Source organism: Hylobates moloch, unplaced genomic scaffold (assembly GCF_009828535.3).
Source record: "Hylobates moloch isolate HMO894 unplaced genomic scaffold, HMol_V3 SCAFFOLD_18, whole genome shotgun sequence".
NCBI lineage: Eukaryota > Metazoa > Chordata > Mammalia > Primates > Hylobatidae > Hylobates > Hylobates moloch.
Genome location: NW_026652293.1, coordinates 63943348 through 63967743, shown reverse-complemented (window position 1 = coordinate 63967743; position 24396 = coordinate 63943348). Strand labels below are relative to the sequence as shown.

Sequence of the window (24396 nt, the reverse complement as noted above, 5' to 3'; positions counted from 1 at the left end):
TTTTAAGTGATTCTTTGGATATCTCCTCGCCCCTTAGTTTAAATAATATAATTGGATTGCTGCCTCTTATTTTTTTCAGTGTTAGGCATTTTCTCCTAACTTCTCCACATGGCAGGTCTCTCTCCAAGATTCCTCCACCATCTCTACCACACATAGGCAAGCAGACATCCATCTCCCCTGGTCTTCCTTCTGTTATTATGCTGTAACCGAGATCAGGTTCGTGTTCCTGTTATGGCTGTGCTAGTCAAAGCTGAGACATACAGTAAGTCATGTTGACTTGACTTTTCTTCCACAACTTACTTTTTCCCTTAATGTCTTGATTTTTCGTTTGTTCCCTGTGGCTTCTAATTGCACCAATCTGGACTGGTTGCTCTTAATGCCTAGAGCACAGCTGTCTTTCTTGGGTCACCCTTCACCTGTGTTCTAGAGATTCCCTTCACCACTCTTCTGTCAGCTCTCCTGTTGCCTGGATCCCATGTCTTCATCTTCCTTGGTTTACTGAATGGAGCATGCCCTCTAATACTTCCTGTAGAAATGTATGGATGTTAAATTTTCTGAGACCAATATCTTTGTTTTACCACCACATTTCACTGGTAACTTTGGAAATCATGTTCCAGAATTTTGAAAGCATTGCCTCACTGGTTCTAGGTTCCAGTGTGTAGATACTGAGAAATCTGAAGCCATTCTTATTTCTGATTCTTTATGTGTAATCTTTTTCTTTGTGGAAGCTCATAGAATATTCTTATCCCCAGGGCCCCATAGTTTTATAGTGTGCTTTAATGTGTGCCATTTGTCAACCTCTGTGCTAGGAATGCAGACTGTAAAATCACCCCACCATTTGGGGACATTTAAAAAATTTTCTCCATCCATTCTCTGTTCTCTGTTTCTGGCACTCCTTTGTCCAGGCAGGACCTCTACTGGTTTGAACCTATTATTTTCTTCTCTAGTTACTGTCTATCTTTGTCTTGACTGGGGACATCTGTTTTCCCATTCTTCTGGTGAGTATATCATGTCTGTTATCAGGTTGCTAAGTTTCAGGAGCTCTTTTTTGTTCTCTAATTTAAAAAAAAAATGTAATAATCTCTTAATTGATACAGTATTTAACACTTTTTTCTGTTTCAATTGTTTTTCTTTCATGCTAGAAGTTTTCCTTAAATGTCTGGTACTTCTTGCTTGTGTGTTTACATTTAAGAGGAAGGTACTTGAGTTTCTGGTTTTCCAAGGAATATTGGCTGCTTCCTAAATCTAAAGCTCTATCGTAGTCTTCCAAAAACCATAAAGACAAAAAGACAGCAGTCACCCATAATGTGTCTGCAGCATATCTATGAGACAGAAAAAAAGTTCAACTTTGTCTTTCTTTTTTTTTTTTTTGAGACAGGGTCTTGCTCTGTCACCCAGGCTGGAGTACAATGGCATGATCGGGGCTCACTATAGCCTCGACTTCCCAGGCTCAAACGATCTTCCCACTTCAGCCTCCTGAGTAGCTGGGACTACAGGCACATGTCATCATGCCTAGGTAATTTTTTTTACTTTTTTGTAGAGACGAGGTCTCCCTATGTTGCCCAGGCCGGTCTTGAACTCCTGGGCTTAAACGATCCTGTCCCCCTCGGCCTCCCAAAGTTGCTAGGATTACAGGATTGAGCCACCACGCTTGGCCAAAAAACTTCAACTTATGTGGAGGCAGAGAAAAGCACATCTGACACTAGAGCCAGCGTTAGAACCCTCATGAGGGCCGAGAGTCAGGTGGAAACTAGAGGGTAAAGACATGGGGCAGCAGGGTCCTAGAGTGGCAGTAGAAAGGAAAAGACAGGCCAGGTGTGGTGGCTCGCACCTGTACTGCCAGCACTTAACTGGTACCATTTAACTCTATCAACAGAACATTCTTGAATCAAGGAACTCGGCCACATAAACCCCTTGCCCCTGCCTGCAGAGAACCAACTGGTTTTGCAAGACAAGGAAAATAAAACCTTTTAATGTGAGCAGAAAAAGGAAGATAACATCCATAAAAACTACTAGAAGAAAAAAATGAGAATCAATTACAGCTGATGAAAATTCTCAACCATAGGCAGAAGAAAACTACCAATATCTAGTCTGAATTAAATAGGCCTTTGCAGAAATAAAAATTAATGTGAAATTAGAAATTTAAATCTCAAAACAAAAATGGACCAAAGGGGGGAAAAACACTGAGGAAGCTGAGAAAAGTTGAAGTAACTCAGCAAAGAAATTGAAAAAGATGAATTAACTCAATTTAAGCTACAAGGTGACCAACTGGAAATATAATGAAGGGTACTGCAAAAAAGGTAGGGAAGCAGCCGAGAACAGAACAGTTACGAAGGGTTAGAAAGTAGGACACACACACGTGCTCCCTTGTGATATAGTTGCACAATGAAATCCCGTACATCAGTGAGACCAAACAATCTACAAACCCAACAATTCGGGTGACTCATGTCGTGGAGAAGCTGAGCTCCAGCCTCTGCGCATCGATCCCATGAAGGTGGCTGTTTGAATATTTGTTGTTAAGAAAACAACAAACTTATGTGGGTCCACATAAAAAGCCACTTAGACGTGTGTAGGTATACATAGATACACAAATATACATATATATATATATATATATTTTTTTTTTTTTTTTTTTTTTGAGACAGAGTCTCGCTCTGTCGCCCAGGCTGGAGTGCAGTGACGCAATCTCGGCTCACTGCAACCTCCACCTCCTAGGTTCAAACAATTCTCAGGCCTCAGCCACCTAAGTACCTGGGATTACAGGTGCCCACCACCACGCCCGGCTAATTTTTGTATTTTTAGTAGAGACGGGGTTTCACCATGTTGCCCAGGCTGGTCTCAAACTCCTGGCCTCAAGGGACCCATCCACCTCGGCCTTCCAAAGACCTGGGATTACAGGTGTGAGCCACCGTGCCCAGCCAATAGTTACCTATTGAATTATGTTAAAGGCGTACAAATACATACATGAGTACTATGAGGAATCTTGTTTAAAAAAAAAAAAAAATACCCTCCCATCTTTCATGCAAATCCAGGTTATCATATATTTAGTTTACCAGGAATGCTTACAACCTGGAAATGATTTGGGTCTCAAGAGTATTCTAGCTTGAAAATATGCCTATAACTTGGATTCTTCAGAAGTATAGAGAAGAGTCAGTGTTCATTAAGGTGTTGTTTTTTTTTTTTTTTGCAAAGGCGTATAACCATGGAACGTGAGAATACCCAGCCCTAACATTCACTTAACACCAAGAATCCAAAAGCTGCCTGTTTGCTCTTTCAGACCTCTCAGGTAGAGGCAAAGACATAGTTTAGAGTACTATAAGAAACAGTACAAAACTACAGGTCTTGCCTTGTCTAGAAGATACCGGTTGAGCATGATCTTGTTTTGCCGTATCTGGGTACCGGTTTCTTTCTTGCAGGAGACTACTATGTTACATGTTTAGAGTGAAAGGTGAAATGCTTGAAAACAGGTTTAGGGAGACTAAAGTGTTCTGTAGATCAGTCTTTGTTTGAACAAGCACACATTCTTGGCCTGCTGTGTCCCCTCACAGAACTTGAGATCATCACCTGTTCTTTCCTATCTATGAATCAACTGGTAATTAGTGTTCCAGTTGTCGGCAAGTTTCTTTTATCCACTTGGCTTGGCTCAGCCAGAAGTTTGGCTTACCAAGAGCACCACCTAGTGTTCACTAAGCAAGATGGTAAATCTTGGTAAATTTAGCACCAGTACTGAAGAAAGCAAACGGCACCTTGCTTCTGTACTACAGTCCAGAGTCATTTAAGATTCTACTCTTCATTTCGAAAGATATGTGATGATGAAATATGTAATCATATAACTTGTAACATTCTAATGGGATACTAGGAAAAAGCCAGAGCTAATCTGCACATTGCATTCTTTTCTAATTTCAACTCCTTAGTCACTTTAATTTATAATTGTCATATGAGGAATTTTACTTCTTTTGGTGAATATGCCAATAGTCAACAACTACAACAAATTGCTAAAAAGTCCACAGTAGCCTCAAGGACAAAAAAAAAAAAAATTGAGACAAAGAATAAAAGGAAACCACTGGATCATGATTAATACAATACCAGGATAAAAAAATTAAAACACAACATAAAAAGAGCTGACACTGCACGCACCCAGAAAGGGTCCCAGCTAGGTGCTAGTTTTGCAGGAAGGTACATCAGTTGTTTCACTTTGACGTTCGTATTTTAAAGTCCTGTAAGCTTTAAAAAAAGTATGATCTCAGAGCTATCAGACAATGGGACAGTATGAAGTTTTGTCATAGTACTTTCCTTTCCACTTTAGAATTTCCAGTTAAGATATGCATACGCATAACCATAGTCTACAAAAATCAAAACAAAATTTTTCCTTTTTGTTTTTTTTGGAGACGGAGTCTCGCTCTGTCGCCAGGCTGGAGTGCGGTGGCACAATCTCAGCTCACTGCAACCTTCGCCTCCTGGGTTCAAGCAATTCTCCTGCCTCAGCCTCCTGAGTGGCTATTTTTTAATTTTTAGTAGAGATGGGGTTTCACCATGTGGGCCAGGATGGTCTTGATCTCTTGACCTCGTGATCTGCCCGCCTCGGCCTCCCAAAGTGCTGAGATTACAGGTGTGAGCCACCGTGCCCAGCTTTTTGTTGTTGTTGTTGTTTGAGACAGAGTCTCACTCTATCACCCAGGTTGGAGTGCAGTGGTGCAGTCTCAGCTCACTGCAACCTCCGCCTCCTGGGTTCAAACGATTCTCCTGCCTCAGCCTCCCGAGTAGCTGGGATTACAGGTGCATGCCACCACACCTGGCTAATTTTTGTATTTTTAGTAAAGACGGGGGTTTCACCATGTTGGCCAGGCTGGTCTCGAACTTCTGATCTCAGGTCATCCACCCACCTCAGCCTCCCAAAGTACTGGGATTATAGGCGTGAGCCACCATTGCCCAGCGCAATTTTTTTTTCTTCTTTTTTTGACACAGTTTCGCTCTTTTTGCCCAGGCTGGAGTGCAATGGCACAATCTCGGCTCACTGCAACCTCTGCTACCCGGGTTCAAGCGATTCTTCTGCCTCAGCCTCCCGAGTAGCTGGAATTACAGGCACCTGCCACCACGTCCGGCTAATTTCTTGTATTTTTAGTAGAGACAGGGTTTCACCATGTTGGCCAGGATGGTCTCGATCTCTTGACCTCGTGATCCGCCCGCCTCGGCCTCCCAAAGTGCTGGGATTACAGGCATGAGCCACTGCGCCCGGCTGCCCAGCACAATTTTCTAAAGTAAAAATTAAGGCTAGGTAACGTATAACACTGACTTTAAAAAACACTGTTTTGGCAGGGCACGGTGGCTCATGCCTGTAATCCCAGCACTTTGAGAGGCCGAGGGGGGATAGATCACTTGAGGTTAGGAGTTCGAGACCAGCCTGGCCAACAAGGTGAAACCCCATCTCTACTAAAAATACAAAAATTAGCCAGGTGTGGTGGCGCCCGCCTTTAATCCCAGCTACTTGGGAGGCTGAGGCAGGAGAATTGCTTGAACCCCGGAGGCGGAGGTTGCAGTGAGCTGAGATTGTGCCACTGCACTGCAGCCTGGGCGACAGAGCAAGATGCCATCTCAAAAAACAAAACAAAAACCCAAAACCCACCGTTTTATAAAAACAGAATCTAGACCCCATGTCCCCACAGTAGGGGGATAGCATTTAAGGATTGAGCCAGAATTACCAGCTCTGCTTCTAAGTTGGGAAGTTGGCTTTAAAAGGAAAAACCTAAACAGAAACAAAACTATGTCTCTATTATGAGTATTTGGGGGAGTATCAGAATTCTTAGCGTGCAAATTTTCTCAAGTGTTGAACAGATGCAGTAAGGCTTAATTTCAAATTGAATTCCATTTTCTCAACTATTTCCATCATTCCCTAGAACCTGAAACCAACTCCTGACTTTACTACCTGTTTCTCAAAAAATTGTCTCTTCCTCTCCATCCCTGCCACTATCCTTCCCCCTCATCTATGCTGTCCCCAGAAGAATCCATTGGAAACACTTCTCAACATGTCCTCGACTGGCTTATAAGCCTTTCCAAGCCCCACCTTAATTAAGAGATGCTTATCAGCAGTTACCACACAAACCAGACATAAAGTGAGGAACATGAAATCCCTGGCCTCAAACTTGTACTACTTGGCTAGATCTGTCCTATCTGCCCTCTCTCCTTTGGCCATTTTGCCCCTCACATTTTACTCTATTCACTTGGAATAGCATTCAGTTCCCTCGGAACATGACTTTGTGTTCCTTCTTCCCCTTGAAAGGTTCTTCCCCACCCTTCTCTAACCAGGCTAACTCGACTCACTCTACATGATTCAACTTTGGGTGTTGTCTCCTCCAAGAAACATCCCCCAAAGTCCTGGGCTGAGCTAATTGTTCTTGCTACAGTTTACCCACAGCACCCAGCAAAAACCCTTGTCATAGCACTCAGCAAACTCTAAGGAGATTAATGTGCATTTGTTTTACTCCCCAACTATGCTGTAAAGCTCCTTGAGGGCATGGACCATCTTAGCTACTTCACGGCCCCAGAACCTTGTGTGGTTTTGGCTCAGGAAGCATTTAATTACACATAATTTGTTACATTTATTTAGAGAAAATGATCCTCTATGAAAATATAACTATATATTGAACATAATATACATTTTAATACCTATTTATAAATATTTATTAAAATGTTTTAACTTAATGCTTTAAGGAATATCAAAACTTGTGAACAGCCAACCAGTCTAAAATGAAAAGGGCTGGTAGTGTTATGAATGGTGAACAACTAAAACTAATACATTGCTGGCAGGAGTGTAAACTGGCAGAATTTATTAAAGCTTAGCTTACAGAAATATACCACATGACTCAGCAATTCCATTTCTGTATATATACTCAACAGAAAAGATAAGAATGTTCTTAGCAGCATTATGCTTAACAGCCCCAAACTGGAAATAACTCAAATGTCCATTAACATTAGAACGGATGAATAAATTCTAGTATATTCATACAAATGCAAGAGCAATGAAAATGAACTCCTGCTACACATAGGAACAAAGATACTACTTTATAAAATTCAAAAATAATCTGCGATGATGGGGTGAAAACAGTGGGGACCTCTGGAGGTGGTGAGGGTTATGGGTATCAACTGGGAACAGACACCTATAGGAAGCCTTCCGTGGCAATGGAAGTGTTCTCTAACTTGATCCGGGTAGTAGTTACACAGGTGAACACTGTAAAAGTTTACCCAGCTGTGCACTTAAGATTTATGCATCTGTATTACAACAAAGTGAAGGAAAACTGCAACAAGAAAAAAGAAAACTTGTTAACAACTGTGTTAGGGCTATGCCAACAGCATGTACAGCCACAAGACAAAAAGCAAACTGATAAAAGTCTCTTTGTCCTTTCCCTATAACATGGAAAATATTTTTTTAAAAAAAGATTACTTTAAATGCACAAATGGTATTCCTTGTATTATAATGGTTTAAACTTGGCTTAAAGTTCAAAATACTATTTCCAGATAACTTTGCACTGTTACATAAACTAGGCAACTTTGTTATGTTTATGTTATACGTATCAGTTACTTATCAGCACAGAATTTTAACCACTCTGCTAAATTTTGAGAAAACAGCTAAACTCAATATAAAATTTGGCCTACAGAATTATAGTGGCTATTGGTTACTAAAAATATTCCAAAAGAAATTACTTATTTTACTATATTCCATATTCTTTAACTTAAAATCTGCCGCCACCATTTAGTAAAAGTGGGACAAATAAAATTATTTAAAATATAGAAAATACAGTTCCTGTTAAGATTTTGCAAACAAAAAAAATTAATAAATAATACAGTTTGAGTACTCTAAAACAATATACTTTGTAGTCTAGATTGTGGTTTTGGTCAGTATGTCTGACACTATGAAGATTTACATCAGTTCAGGGAATGAGTTCTAATACTATTAATAAAGAAATAGTCAATATAACCAAATACCTGACAGGATTCCCCATATGAATATTTTTTAGGAAAGTATACAAATAAAAAGATTAACAGATTTTTAAAATCCTTAAGAGCAAGAAAGAACAAAAGTACCTAAATATTATACATGACAGGCAGAACCTGGGTTACAGTATACCTAAGGCAAGAGTGAATGTAGCACCCTGAGACATAAAACATCTTAAAATTACAATCTTATATATGTATATATAAAATAGGACATTTTCTATTGGTTATGTGAACTAGATTATAACCTACAAATCTTAGTATTAACCAGAACTTCCTGACTGGCTGACATAGCACATTAGTGAGGTAATACAGGTGGTACTTGAGACTTTGAAATCTTTTTCAAAGACTTTCTTCAGCTTTTGACTTTGATGCTGTCACCTTCAAGGCACCAGTCCAAGTGCTCATTAATCTGAGACTCCAAAACTTCATTCTGACAAACTGGGCAATTAACCATTTTGCTCTGGTTGCATGAACTGCTGGAATTCTGAGTCGTGGTTGTACTACACTTTGGATCATTACCACTGCTTTTTATTTGCTCTTTCTTGATAAAAAAATTGTTAAAAAGAGTCTTATCTTCTAGCCTAGGTCGTTTATTTGGGAATGTATCTTCAGACCCTCTCACATCCCGGGATGGCATCACAGATGCTGATTCCATTACTTTTGAAGAATTTCTTAGGGATATCTTAGAAGATGAAACCCTTCTTTGAGAACTAGAAGAGAAGACTGAGTTTTTAGGGATGTTGCCAACTGTTACACTTGGAGATCCATTCACACCTCTGAAAGCCTTTTGGTTGGCAACTGATGCTCTGGGAAAGTAGTCGCTTAGAACATTTTGGTGACTATTACTAACAGCAGGGGAGACCAGATGAGAATTTTTACTTGAACCATTCTGTTCAAATTTCACCTTGATTTTAGAATTAGGTCTTACAGCATTTGCTGAATGGTTTTGATTTAAAAGATCTTGGGTTTTATTAATGGCATGTGAAGTGATCAGTTTCCCAGGTGAAGGTAAATTGCTTGTTTCTCCTAGAACATATCCTTTCCCACTAAAAGGGATTACCAGCTGGGCCTCACCTCTGCTGCGTTTATCTGCAAAAACAGCAAAGATTTTTATGTAAGTGCCTCAATTCAAAAGAAATACAGTAACATTAAACTAATGTACAGTTTTCTCAAAATGAAGAAATAATATTTTATTCTATCTTACATCCATGCAATCCTATTAATGGGAGAAGGGCAATCTTCAGAATTCAGGAGTTCTGATATTGAGAGAATATAAAGGATAAAAAAAATTCTCTCATATTTAAAGAAAGAATCTTATCATGCCAAAGACCAGTAACAAGGCAACATTTACCTTGAAAATTGCTTAGTGTCCTTTATGTGTAATTCCAGGAGGGAAAATCTGCTGCCTCATTCTTATCTTTCCTTCTACTCACGAAAATGAAGATATGGTCTTTCCGTATCAATTCATCTATAGCTCCTTCACTCAATAATTAAAGATTTGGGAAATATAACCTATGTTCTTGGGTTCTACCACATCAAATCAACAACTTCCCAAGGGAAGAAGCATCTTCAGTAACTCTGAACTTCACAGGAAAAGGGTAAATCTTGAAGATGAAGTACTGGCAAGTATATGTCATATCCTTTTCCCATTCTTTGAATGAACGTACATACATCAATAGAAGTCACTTGGATAGAATCCAACTGATAGGAAGGGGTGTAGTTAGGACATATATTCCGGGCATTGTTACTTGAATTATTGTTTTTATTTTGACAATCTTTTTGCCTTCTGTTTCCTAATAACTCAGTGAGTCAAGATAGGGAAAGGAACTTTACCTCAAATATTATCAGAGATTGAGTTTTGTTTCTTTGCGTAAAAAGAAACTGAAAAAAGTTAATAAAAATAAAAATATCAGTGGAAACTATTCCTACTTTTACTTACTTCTGTACAGAGCAAAGTCTATTTTCCCACCATCATTTCATGGACAATGGGATTTCTTCCTTAAGTCTACACTTGAAGACTTCTACACCAGAAACGATCCTTAAGTTTATCTTAATACCACTTCTCTGAAGGACAGTATTGTCTTCACATGGTAGCTACGGTCACATAAAAATCAGAAGAATATACACGAAGGTACCTTTATTCTCTGCGGCTGATACTGGTTGCTTTCCTAGTTTTGTCTTTCCTTTGCCTTTTTTTGAGTAATTCTCTGGTTCCTTGATTTTTATGTAAGTGCCTCCACAGGTTTTCTGGTGCTCAGCCCACCAATAGTCATGAGCAGAGGGTTCCCTGTTAGTAGCTCGTTTGACATAGCCGTAATACGGTGGCCTGTGCTGGCATGGCCCATTGCAGCGCCACCAGTGTCGCCGATACTCATCTACCTCATCATGAAAAGTATGGTATACCTGAGTGGAGAGAGAATTTTTAGTATTCAATAAGCAGGTTAACAACTGCAAGAAAACAATGTACATAAGCAGTCTTTTTTTTTTTTTAATTTTTGAAACTTTGTTTCCCAGAGCTTTCTGAAAAGTTCCATTTTGGGAGAGAAAGCAACTATATTTAGTTTCTGTTCAAAAGTTGATTTTAATGGGGAAACAGCAGCAGTTAATACTTCATAAACTGTGTAAAGATAGATGCACGTGGGATTAGGGGACAAAAAAATCTTTTAAAAACAAAACCACAGAAAATCTTCATGAACACTAGAAGTTTCAGAAATCAAATTTGTAAATGATGAAAAATTAGGATAAAGATAAGATTTTATGTAATACCATACTAAAATAAGAATCATTCCCACTGCTAAATTGAAGTTTTCCCTATAAGTAACAATAGCAAAGGGTTCTAAAGGACTAAACTACTCCCTATAAATGCCTGACCCTAACAACACAAATATCTTACCCAATGAAGCTTCTGCTAAGCTTGCTCTCCACATTCTCCAAGTTCTGTGCTTATGTCTCTGTAATAAGCCTCATGAGGTACCATTTTATCTGTTTATAAATATTTCTATTACCAGACTGAAAAGTTCTCCAGGATCTGAATGTTTTAATTTTTTGTGTCCCTAGTGGCTAATATAGTGCTTTTGGCACCAAGAAGGTGCTCAGTCAGAAAAGCATCATTCATTGAGTCAAATAAAATTATCTAAAGTGTGCTTTTCAGGCCTTAAGTAGGATGCCTTCTTTTTCACCCTCTAGACAAAAATCCTATTTAGAACCCAAGCAGAAAACAGGTAAGGGAAAAGATCTGACTGAAAAGAGGGTCAGCCCTCCCAGCATGGTGGCACTGAGGACTATAGAGCACCATTTGAAATGACTCCTAAATGACTATGGGCACTTTATTCTTCTGCCTTCTCAGTGGAACTCTCTGTGTAAGAGTGAGAAGCATCTATATGTAAGATTTTGGTGTTTTACCAAAGACATTTAGCTTTCTAATAAATTCCCCTTGTGGAAAAGAATGCTAAGCTTTCCATAACTCTATAGATAGTTTTAAACTCACTATCACTGCATCCTAAGCAAAAAATCTCTACTTGGTACGCATGCAAAGAATGCACATTATATTAAATGCAGAAGGGACTGAAGGACATAGGTTTTAAGGCAAAGCAGCATGGGAAACCACGCACTCTATTATGTTCAGAACACTTCATTCATTACCAAAAAAGACAGGCAAATGGATCTGTTTTGTTTGTTTTGTGACATGGACTTGCTCTGTTTGCCCAGGCTGGAGTGAGGTGGGATGATCTGGGCTCACTGCAACCTCCGCCTCCCAGGCTCAAGTGATCCTTCCACCTCTGCCTCTCGAGTAGCCGCGACTACAGGCGTGAGCTACCACGCTTGGCTAATTTTTGAATTTTTTTGTGGAAACAAGGTCTCACTATATTGCCCAGCCTGATCTCAAACTCCTGGGCTCAAGTGATCCTCCCACTTCGGCCTCCCAAAGTGCTGGGATTACAGGCGTGAGCCACCACACCCAGCCTGGATCTGTTTTGCTTCCAATTCCTGTAACTCCTAAAGCTTCGGAATGTGACTTTTAACAATGTTGTCACTAAAATAAAATTACTCCTACAATGTAGATACCCTGCGGAGTTCCTTATAACAGGATGTAACCTGTAAAAGCAAAGAGTGTTCACTCCTTACAACCTCTCCTAAATAAAAACACACAGATATCTAAGATAAAAGAACAGATACTCTTCCAACTGAACAATGGGACGTATACAAGGGCTTTGCTTAAAGTATAAGTTCTGGTTAAGAAACAATGTATTTTATACAAGCAACTCTACAATTCTCCTGCTAACCTGGATTTTATGTCTGATTTTTTTAAAACTGCAAGACATTTTCCTAATGTTGAAGTAACTGTGTCTAATAATGAAATGAGGTCTTTAGAAAATTAAAACTGATAGCTAGAAAACAGTAATACATGGAGAGGCCAGGCATGGTAGCTCATGTCTATAATCCCACCACTTTGGAAGGCTGAGATGGGAGGATCACTTGAACCCATGAGTTCAAGACCAGCCTGGGCAACATGGTGAGACCCTGTCTCTAAAAAAAAAAAAAAAATTTTTTTTTTAATTAGCTTGACATGGTGGCACACATCTGTAGCCCCAGCTACTCAGGAGGCTGAGGTGGGAGGATCACTTAAGCCCAGGAGGTTGAATCTGCAGTGGGCTATGAATGCACCACTGCATCCAGCCTGGGCAACAGAGCAAGACCCTATCTTAAATAAATAAATAAACAAAACATGGCGGTTGAGCACTGTTTATTTTCTATCACACTGGATTTTGTTGCCTTTTAAAGGAAGGAAATACCCAAACATAAGAAATAATTTAATCTATCCTATTAATATTCAATTCAGTACATTATACATCTTATACAGATGTATTATCAAGATGGGCAAGACCTACCCCGCGTTCAAAAGTATGAAAGTAGCATAAAAAATTGTAATAGCTTAAATATCTGCTGAGGATTCAAAAGAGGGAGAAATGAGATGCCACTGGAACGATGAAAAGCATTCGGACACAAAACAGAGCAGTGGCACGCCTTAGGGAAGCTACACCTGAGGAAAGGCAGGGAGGTCAAAAGTGCAGTTAAAGAAACAGGACACAGGCAGCAGAGTTGGAGGCAGTAAAAAAGGAACAACGTTATTTAATAAAACGAATACAATAAAATGAATATTTAATTAGTGTCAGATTGGGCTAAAGTGTTTTGATGTGCTTTCTCCTTTAATCCTTTCTCCTCACAAGGATCCAATAGATAGGTATTGTTACTACTCTCATTTGCCATGGGTAAAAAATGAGGCATAGAAAAGTTAATAATTGGTGGAGCCAGGATTTGAATCCAAGCAGCCTGACACCTCCAGCTTTTTGAACCTGAGGCTTTGCCATCTCCTACAATGCCATACAGATATATGAATCAAAGAAGAATTCTGATGAGGGAATGACATCTGCAATGGTAGCAGGATATAGGATGGACTAAAGAAGACAATAATAAGGAAACAAAGTTAAGAGATCATTATGATTCCAGAAGAGAGGTACTGCAGGCCTGAATTATCTATGTGTAAAATGTTGACTCAGAAGAGGTCAGAGGCCTCAGGGATATCACTGGCTCTGCTGCCATTCCACCATGTAGTCCCAGACAAGCCAATTCGCTTCTCTAGGCCTCTCGTTCGCTGTGGAAAATCCTCAGAGATATTTGTTTCTACCTAGTTCTCTACTTTTAATTAAATCTCAGGAGTTATTGAATAAACAACTACTAAATATCATAAATATATATGGCTTTCTATACCGTTATATTGGCTCCAGTCAGGCTGTTGATGCGATGCATATGTTTACAAAATTCTGGACCATGCCCTTCTCGATCTTTGTCATTATTAGTGACAAATAAATAGGCATGTATCATTTCATGCAGGAGGGTCTGGAACATAAAATAATCAAATTATTTTTAGAGTTTGTATGACACTTTGGAAAATATACATTTTCTTATTCTATCTGGAGTCTTACCTTTTCTGTATCACAGGCTTCCTTCAGAACTGATAAAACTCATTCTAGGCTGGGTGCAGTGGCTCACACCTGTAATCCCAACACTTTGGGAGGCAAAGGTGGGAGGATCGCTTGAGCCCAGGGGTTCGAGACCAACCTGGGCAACATGGCGAAACCCTGTCTCTACAAAAAAATACAAAAATTAGCCAGGTGTGGTGGTGCATGCCTGTAATCCCAGCCACACTCAGGAGGCTGAGGTGGGAGGATCCTCTGAGCCTGGGGAGGCTGAGGCTGCCACTGCAGCTGTGATTGTGCCACTGCACTCCAGCCTGGGTGACAGAATGAGACACTGTCTCACAAAAACAAAACAACAACAACAAAAAACCCACCTCATTCTATAAAAATTATATAAGCACACATTCACAAAACATTGCATACGAGTTGAGCGTCCCAACTCTGAAAACCAAAATGCTCCAAAATCAGAAACTTTTCAGCAATGACATGACACTCAAAAGGAAATGCTCGCTGGAGCATTGTGAATTTTCAGATTTGGGATGCTCCACCTGTAAGAATAACACAAATATTCCCAAATCCAAATAAACTGGAAATCCAAGACACTTCTAGTCCCAGGCATTTCAGAGAAGGGGTACTCAAATTTGCGTAACATCTGAAGCTCTGAAAATCACAGGTTAAGAACTCCCTGTTCTAGGAAGACCTTTTAAACTATAAATCAAAATCCATAAAAATCAATGAATTCAACTACATAAAAACTTTAAAATTCTTTTTTTTTTTTTTTTTTTTGAGACAGGATCTTACTCTGTCGCCCAGGCTGGAGTACAGTGACTCAATCTCTGCTCACGGCAACCTCTGCCTCCTGGGTCCACGTGATTCTCGTGCCTCAGCCTCCTGAGTAGCTGGCATTACAGGCACGTGCCACCATGCCTGGCTAACTTTTGTATTTTAGTAGAGATGGGGTTTGGCCATATTGGCCAGGATGGTCTTAAACTCCTGACCTCAAGCAATCTGCCCGCCTCAGCCTCCCAAAGTGCTGGGATTATAGGCATCAGCCACTGCACCCAGATTTAAATTCCTATAGGAAAAAAACACCAAGTAAAAAGATAAACTCAGAAAAATGTATGTATAACTCTTATCACAGGCTATTCCTAATATACAAGGAGCTCCTAATGTCAACAGGGAATGACAACCCAATTTCAAAATGGGCAAAGACCATGGAGTTCACAGAAGTATAAATGACCCACAAACAAATGAAAAAACGCCCAACTTCCGGATCACGAGGTCAAGAGATTGAGACCATCCTGCTCAACATGGTGAAACCCTGTCTCTACTAAAATACAAAAAAATAAATAAATAAATTAGCCGGGCATAGTTGTGCCCGCCTGTAGTCCGAGCAGTATACTCAGGAGGCTGAGGCAGGGGAATTGCTTGAATCTGGGAGGCAGAGGTTGCAGTGAGCCGAGAATGCACCACTGCACTCCAGCTTGATGACAGAGCAAGACTCCGTCTCAAAAAAAAAAAAAGAAAAGAAAAAATGCCCAACTTTATTTATAAAAAGAGAAATGCGAATTAATACTACACTAGGATGGTCAGGCGTGGTGGCTCATGCCTGTAATCCCAGCACTTTGGGAGGCTGAGGTGGGAGGATTGCTTGAGGCCAGGAGTTCAAAACCAGCCTGGTCAACATAGTGAGACCTTGTCTCTACAAAAAAATAAAAATAAAAATAAAACAATTAGCTGTGCATCTGTAGTCCTAGCTACTCAGGAGGCGGAGATGGGAGGATCGCTTGAGGCCACAAATTCAAGGTTGCAGTCAGCTATGATTACCTTCAGCCTGGACAACCCAGCAAGACCCTGTCTCGAAAAAAAAAAAAAAAAACCCATAAAAACCCAACACTACACTAGGATGTTATTGATTGTTTATCAAGATTGGTAAAACTCCTAAAGTTTGACACCATTAGTAAAGCTAAGGGAAAATAAACATTCCTATATACTGTTGGTGGGAGTGCAATTCTCCTATGGAAAATTTGGTAGCATCTAACAAAATTACAAATGCATTTGTCTTCTGAGAGAGCAATATCTAGACTAGCATGCAAGGTCATATGTACAAGGTGTATTCACTGTGACACTGCTTATAATAGCAAAAGATGAGAAATAACTCCAGTGTTTTATACATCCATATAATGGAATTCTATGCAGCCATAAAAAAGAATGAGAGGATCTATATGAAATGATTTGGAGAAAGCTATACAGCATATTCATGAAAATGACAGGGGGCCAGGCACGGTGGCTCACGCCTGTAATCCCCGCACTTTGGGAGGCCAAGACAGGCGGATCACCCGAGGTCAGGAGTTCAAGACCAGCCTGGTCAACATGGTAAAACCCCATCTCTACTAAATACACAAAAATTAGCCAGGCATGGTGGCAGGCGCCTGTAATCCCAGCTACTCAGGAGGCTGAGGCAGAGGCAGGAGAATCACCTGAACCTGGGAGGCAGAGGTTGCAGTGAGCCAAGATCATGCCATTGCACTCCAGCCTGGGCAACAACAACAACAACAAAAAAGAAAGAAAGAAAAGAAAAAGACAAAGTACAGAAGAGTGTACATAATATTTTGTGTAAGAAAAATTTTGTGTAGTGGGGAGGAGGAATAAAAATGAATAGAAATATTTGCAAAACAGAAAAATGAAAGAGTAAAAAGAAACTAACAGTTCCTACAGCAAGTAAGGAGTTCAAGATAGAGGAGGACATTGAACAAGACATCTTTGTGTATAGCTTTCTACAGTTTTTGGGTTTTGATTCAGAAATCATGAAAACTTTAAAACAAACACTAATACCTACTGCTCATTCCACACCAAAGATGCACAAGTTTCTGTGCAAAATTAACAAAAGCATTTAAGATTGCTGGGGTTTGGGCCGGGCGCGGTGGCTCACGCTTGTAATCCCAGCACTTTGGGAGGCCGAGGCGGGCGGATCACGAGGTCAGGAGATCGAGACCATGGTGAAACCCCGTCTCTACTAAAAATACAAAAAATGAGCCGGGCGTGGTGGCGGGCGCCTGTAGTCCCAGCTACTTGGAGAAGCTGAGGCAGGAGAATGGCGTGAACCTGGGAGGCGGAGCTTGCAGTGAGCCGAGATCGCGCCACTGCACTCAAGCCTGGGCGACAGAGCGAGACTCCGTCTCAAAAAAAAAAAAAAAAAAAAAAAAAAAAAAAAAAAAAAAAAAAGATTGCTGGGGTTTTTGCTCTAAAAAATATAATTTTTTTAAGCAAAAATCATAAAGATCTTCAAAGACATACCTTTTTCATGATCCTCCATAATTTTTTAAAAAAAGAATTTCCATCAGAAGAACTAGATTGTCATTAATGAATTTTAGTCTTATAAAATTATGCTGAACAGAAAAATGAGAGAATCAAACATTTTAACTTGGTCATTCATATATCCCTCTAAAAATTATCAACTGTATCTCTTAAAAGGAACTTTATTTATTTATCTTATTATTTCTCAGAGACGGGGTCTCACTTTTTCACCCAGACTGGAGTGCAGTGGCACGATTATATTTCACTGCAGCCTCAAATTCCTGGCATCAAGTGATCCCTCTATCTCAGCCTCCTGAGCAGCTGGGATTACAGGCACATACCACCACACCTGGCTAATTTTTTTCAATTTTTTGTACAGACAAGGTCTCACCATCTTACCCAGACAGGTCAGCTCCTGGGCTCAAGCAATCTGTCTATCTGATTACATGCATGAGCCACTGTACTCAGCCAGAACTTTATTTTTCAAGTAAATGCCACTCAACGAAGAAGACTCAAATTCAAGAAAGGTACTGCAAATGTTTCTCAACATTCTAAATCAGAGTAATGATAAAGAACTATTCTCGGACGGGCGCGGTGGCTCACGCTTGTAATCCTAGCACTTTGGGAGGCCGAGGCGGGCAGATCACGAGGTCAGGAGATCGAGACCACGGTGAAACCCCATCTCTACTAAAAATATAAAAAATTAGCCGGGCGTGGTGGCGGGCGCCTGTAGTCCCAGCTACTCGGAGAGGCTGAGGCAGAATGGCGTGAACCCAGGAGGCGGAGCTTGCAGTGAGCCGAGATTGTGCCACTGCACTCCAGCCTGGGTGACAGAGCGAGACTCCGTCTAAAAAAAAAAAAAAAAAAAAAAAAAGAACTATTCTCATAAAGGAGAAACAAATTTAGGTTCCTGATTTTTGGTTCAATTTAATTAAACATTAAAAACATCTTGAAAATGGTACTGAACATTTTTTTATATCTTTTTCCACATTTAGTCTTAATTCAAGGATCTATACAACACAGTCCCAAAATACCTCTGTTTTCCATGACTGTTCTATCCGGTCAAAATGAACTACCTCTAGTCCTAAATATGCCCCCAGTTGTCTGAACTCACTTTTGTTCACATTATTCCCACTCTTTCTGCCAAGAGTAGCCTCCTTTCCTATCTCTGCTTGTCAAAGGTACAATTCGTCCTTTAATGCTCACCTCTGCATGTTTTAATCAGCAGGAGTGATGAGTTGAATGGTAAAGGGGACAGAACAAGAGCCTTAGAGTCAGGGAAACTGGAACCTAAACCCATGATCATATGCATGAGACCTGGGACAGGTTCCAAATGGCTCCTCATCCCTAAAATGGGATATCCTCATTTTGCATGGCTGTGGTAAAGACTACGTTTAGTCCAAAGTCTGACACACAATAGGTGCTCAATAGTGAGCAGTAGGAGTGGTGATGGTAGTAACAAAACGTACAGTTATAAAGCTTTTCTTGACCTCCTCAACCAGACAAAGTCTGTTCCTTTTCTGAACCCCCTTCACTATGATTTAGTTAACTACAGTCGTGCCTCACTTGACAGTGATATGTTCTGAAAAATCCATTGTTAGGCAATTTTGTCATTGTGCAAACATCTTAAGAGTGTACTTACACAAAGCTACATGGCATAGCCTGTGCTATATATATATATATATACACACACGCACACCTAGGCTATAGAGTATATATACTTACACAAACCTAGATGGTATAGCCTATGCTATATATATACACACACGCACACCTAGGCTATAGAGTATATGTACCTAGACTAGAGAGTATAGCCTGCTGCTCCTAGGCAACAAACCTGTACAGGATGTTACTGTACTGAATGCCGTAGGCAAGTGCAACACAATGGTAAATATTTGTGCAACTAAATATAAAGAAGAAAAAAGGTACAATAAAAATATGGTCTTGGCCAGGCATGGTGGCTCACGCCTGTAATCCCAGCACTTTGGGAGGCCAAGGCGGGCGGATCACGAGGTCAGGAGATCGAGACCATCCTGGCTAACACGAAGAAACCCCGTCTCTACTAAAAAAATACAAAAAATTGGCCTGGCACGTGGTGGTGGGCGCCTGTAGTCCCAGCTATGCGGGAGGCTGACGCGGGAGAATGGCCTGAACCCAGGAGGCAGAGCTTGCAGTGAGTGGAGATGCGCCACTGCACTCCAGCCTGGGCAACAGAGCGAGACTCCGTCTCAAAAAAAATAAAATAAAATAAAATAAAATAAAAATATGGTCTTGGCTGGGCGCGGTGGCTCATACTTGTAATCTCATTCACTTTGGGAGGCTGAGGCAGAAGGATCACCTGGGGTCAGGAGTTTGAGAACAGCCTGGCCAACATGGTGAAACCCCGCCTCTACTAAAAATACAAAAATTAGCTGGGTGTGGTGGCGCACACCTTTAACTGCAGCTACTTGGGAGGCTGAGGTAGGAGGATCCCTTGAACCAGGGAGGCAGAGGCTGCAGTGAGCCCAGATCATGTCATTGTACTCCAGTCTGGGCAACAAGAGCAAAACTCCATCTCAAAAAACAAAAAATAAAAATAAATAAATAAAAACATGGTCTTACAATCTTATGGGACCACTGTTATATATGGGGCCCGTCATTGACGAAAATGTCATTTTGTAAGTTTCCGCCAACAGGAAACGCTCACTTGATACCATTATACATTCCCCATTCTCTTCTCACCCACTACTTAAAAACATTTTTTTCTCATGTGTTTATGTAATCATTTACCCAATACATATTCATTAAGCAACTCTTCCAGTTAGGGCTCCTTGTGAGGCTGATTTGGTTAATCATGCTGTTCAACTTTTTAAAATGTGTATTTTTTTTTCTGCTTATTCATTGGGTTACTAAGAAGGTTGTGTTAACATTCTGCAAGTATGAGGCTGGGCATCGTGGCTGACACCTGTAATCCCAGCACTTTGGGAGGCTGAGGTGGGAGGATTGCTTGGGCCCGGGAGGTTGAGGCTGTAGTGAGACAGGGTCTTGCTCTGTCACCCCAGGCTGTAGTGCCGTGGTGTGATCTCGGCTCACTGTAACCTCCGCCTCCTGAGTTCATGCGATTCTTGTGTGTCTGCCTCCTGAGTAGCTGGGACTACAGGTGTGTGTCACCACACCCAGCTAATTTTTGTATTTTTAGTAGAGACGGGGTTTCACCATGTTGGTCAGGCTGGTCTCGAACTCCTGGCCTCAAGTGATCCACCTGGCTCAGCTTCCCAAAGTGCTGGGATTATGGGCGTGAGCCACCGCACCCAGCCTGATTGTACATTCTTTTTGCTTCTGCTAATTTATGCCTCATAAAATTTAAAGTTATGTATTACTTTTAGGGACATTATGTATTGTTGTTTAATAGATTATTTTATTATTATAAAATATCCCACTTTTCCTCTAGCAAAACTTCTTCCCTTGAAGTCTTTAGTCTGATACTAATATTGGTTGAACATCCCTAATTTGACAATCCAAAATCTGAAATGCTCGAAAATCCAAAACTTTTTGAGCATTTACAAGATGCTTAAAGGTTATGTTCTAAGGAAATGCTTACTAAAGCCATTTCAGATTCGGGACTTTTGGATTAGGGAAACTCAACCTGTAAGTATAATGCAAATATTCCAAATTAAAAAAAAAATCTGAAATCTGAAACACTTCTGGTCTTACTTTGGATAATGAGTACTCAACCTTATAGCTGCAATAGTTTTCTGCTGTTAAGTGTCTGGATGATTACTTTTCCTCATTCTTTTAAACTTAAAATAAGTGCCTTTACTGTAAGCATGTCTCTTTTAATCTAGCATGCCATTCCATGTATTTAATGGAGTGTTTAGTCCATTTACATTTATTTATTGATATTTTGTTTACACCTACCTTTCTCTTTATCATCTGAGCTTTGTTCTTTTTCATTAATCAAGTATTTCTACTGTACCATTTTACATTTAGTAGCTACTTTTTAAACTGTGGTAAAAAAATTCACAAAATTCCCCATCTTACCCATTTTTATGTGTACAGTTCAGTGTTGAGTATATTCACACTGTTATGTCATCCATTGCCTTTTATTATCCTTAAAAACAGCATCTCTCATCTCCAAGCATGCTTTAACATGCTTCCCACCCCATGCTGAGAAACTACCACTGTGCTCTTTTGTACAGATAATTCTTTCTTTCTTTCTTTTTTTTTTTTTTGAGACAGAGTTTCGCTCTTGTTGCCCAGGCTGGAATGGAATGGCACAGTCTTGGCTCACTGCAACCTCCCTCTCCCGGGTTCAAGAGATTCTCCTGCCTCAGCTCCCACTGCTCCATTCTGCTAGCAGAAGTTAAGTACCAGCTCTAAATGTGAAGCGTGCCCTCACACTGGTTTCTGCTGCCAGCTCAGCTAGGTGTCCTGAGAGCACAGCAGTGTTGCAGCCCAACTGAGGAGAATCAAAATTTGTGTTTCTCAACAGGAACATCTGGATCCTGTTTTCTCTGCTTATAAATAAGTAACTTAATCCAGTTACTTAACCTCTCTGAACCTTAATTTCTTTACTCATAAAAATGAAAACAGCAACACATGAACATAAACAGGGCTGTTGTAAAATCAAAACAGATAATATACCTAGAAGACTTTTTTTTTTTTTTTTGAGACAGAGTCTCGCTCTGTCACCCAGGCTGGTGTGCAGTGGCGCGATCTTGGCTCATTGCAAGCTCTGCATCCTCTGTTCATGCCATTCTGCTGCCTCAGCCTCCCGAGTAGCTGGGACTACAGGCACCCGCCACCACACCCGGCTAATTTTTTGTATTTTTTTTTTTTAGTAGAGACGGGGTTTCACCGTGTTGGCTAGGATGTTCTCTGTCTTCTGACCTCGTGATCCACCCGCCTCGGCCTCCCAAAGTGCTGGGATTACAGGTGTGAGCCACCGTGCCCGGCCCCTAGGAGCCATTTTTTTTTTTTTTTAAACTATGAAGCACTGTAAAAAACATAAGGTGTTCATTATTGTTTGCCCCATAATTCAAGTTTGCACTGAGGGCAAAGTGACTTTTTTTAAAGATACATACAGGCGAATTCACAGCAGTCTAAATCAATGACAAGTATTTGTAAATTACTGAGCTGGGAAGCAAGTTTACATGAAAAATACCTCTACAAGATCCTTTCTTGGTCTCAACTTCAAAAGGGGTTCGCTGAGACGGATGGAACACATTCCACCCTTCCCTTCATAGCTGCATATCCCAGCACACCTAGAAAACAATCACCATAAAAATGTGTTACATTGACCAAATATGCCCAAGTCCTTACACATTCTTGGGCAGTTTACACTAAGAGAACTCAGTTGGCAGATGGCTTTCTTGAAAGTATACCCCCTTGGTTAGCAGATACTTGTATTTCACCTAATTAATTAGTAACAACCCCTGCGGGCGACTCCCGCGAGGGCTCTGATCCCCGCCGGGCGAGGAAGGAAAGCAGCGCGCTCTTACCACCCTGCTTGAGAAGGTGGAAGGCTGCAGGCACCTGCTAGAGACGCCAGGACAGTACCTGGTGTACAACGGGGACCTAGTGGAATACGATGCGGACCACATAGCCCAACTGCAGCTCCCCTTGCCTTAGCTGGGCTGCAACAGCTCAAAGGCAATCCTATTCTGCTACTCCCAGTCTCCTTCCACAAATTACAGTTTGGTGTTATTAACAAGCAGATATCTCCAGTAGCATATCTCCAAAATCATAACAGACGCCTGTATAAAGGAGATTGGTACTTTAAACACAATTTAATATCATATCTTAATTTGTTTGACTGTAGGTTGTTTCCCATCAACTCAAAAACAAGCATGCTGGGATACAACTGTATCTTAAACTTAACCCTGTTCACGTGCAGGAGTAGATTATTATTTCAAATAGGGATTTCTCAAATTTAGCGTATAGAAAAAGAATCGTTTTAAAAGCATCACTGAAGATCCCCAATGCAACACACGAGCTCACTAAAGCGGGTTCCTAACGGGAATAGAGGAGGAGAACACACATCCTTTGGAGGTTACTCTGCGTCCTCAGCACTTTCTAAGGTGCAGATTTGGTTGCTTCTCCCTTCTGGGTCCTTCAGCACTATCATAACGCAAATCAGGAACTTGTTATTTTCAAGTTTAGTGAGATTCAAATAAAAATCTCTTTTCTTGTTATGGCCCTGAGTCCAACCGTGGTGGTGTGGTCTACACAGCTTTCTTATTGTTCGAGTGGGAGAAAAGGTAAGGAAGACAGAAATAACGCCAAGGCAGGAACTGCCAGGTCCAAAACCAGACCCCCTCATTTAACGCCCCCTGGGACCGTCGGAATATAGAAAGGAGAGAAGACCAGGGCCGGGGGCTGCAGGACCGCTGCCAGTCCCGCCTCTTTCCCCAGCGGGGCTCGGAACTCACAGGGTCATTCGCACGCTCCACTTCACCTCGACGGCCTCCAGCTGGCCCCAGAAGAATTGGTCGTTAAACTGAACAAACAGTGCCTGCAAGTCCGGTGTGGGGTCCACCAACTCCCACGACGCGTCCACTAGCGACAGGGACTCCTGGGCATGATCGCGCTCCGCCTCCTGCAAGTTCCACTCCTCCTGAAGCCGCAGTGCCAACATCAGGTCATCATTCATCGTTGCCAGGATCACAGGCGGGGTCCGCCGGCGTCAGGCTGGCTCCCGAGGTAGGCCGCGACCCCAAGCCGCCTAGCCGAGGACCAGGACTAGCTCCTAGGAGATGCCGGCTCTCGAGACGGCCAGTCAATCCCGCGAGAGTTCGCGGAAACGCGCTTGAGAACGAGAACGGAGCTTACCCCAAACGCCGAAGCCAAGATTCTAGGGCTTTAAAAAAAAGCAGCCAGCACGACACCTCCCAGTGGGCGCCGAACCTGGGCTCACAGGGTTCGGGCCCTACGAAGCTTTCAGGAAGCTACTTCCAACCTTTACTCTTTGCCGGTTATTTCAAACCTCAACGTCACGCTCAGTGCATGCGCAGTACCGAAATTTCGCTCGGCCTCTCCCTCCCACTTCCGCAATAGCTCATCTTGCGCATGCGCTTTAACCGATGGCAGTCCTGCGCAGGCGCAATGTCTGCGCTGGGCCCATTTGCGCAGGCGCAGTGTCTGGCGCTCA

General features: G+C 41.3%; 1 protein-coding gene and 1 long non-coding RNA gene across 4 annotated transcripts in view; one reads left to right on the top strand and one right to left on the bottom strand.

Annotated features, from left to right (window-relative positions):
- Positions 1 to 217: 217 nt before the first annotated feature.
- On the top strand, positions 218 to 4341 carry LOC131381779 (uncharacterized). Its single transcript, XR_009210719.1, has 3 exons — positions 218 to 998; positions 1379 to 1516; positions 1877 to 4341. It is a non-coding gene; the product is annotated as an uncharacterized LOC131381779 (long non-coding RNA).
- A 2457-nt stretch (positions 4342 to 6798) lies between these two features.
- The window catches only part of SPRTN (SprT-like N-terminal domain), a 32385-nt gene continuing 14787 nt past the window's right edge, over positions 6799 to 24396 (bottom strand). Inside the window, exons 1-6 of one of the 3 annotated variants that reach the window (XM_058430553.1) lie at positions 23678 to 24363; positions 22411 to 22510; positions 13762 to 13890; positions 10128 to 10395; positions 9067 to 9081; positions 6799 to 7292 (exon numbers count right to left, since the gene is read on the bottom strand). In XM_058430553.1, coding sequence (XP_058286536.1) covers positions 7252 to 7292; positions 9067 to 9081; positions 10128 to 10395; positions 13762 to 13890; positions 22411 to 22510; positions 23678 to 23898 — 774 coding nt within the window. In that variant the 5' untranslated portion in view covers positions 23899 to 24363 and the 3' untranslated portion in view covers positions 6799 to 7251. Of the gene's footprint in view, positions 9082 to 10127; positions 10396 to 13761; positions 13891 to 22410; positions 22511 to 23677; positions 24364 to 24396 lie in introns of those variants that run through there. The other 2 variants (XM_032137619.2, XM_058430552.1) reach the window with 2 other exon arrangements.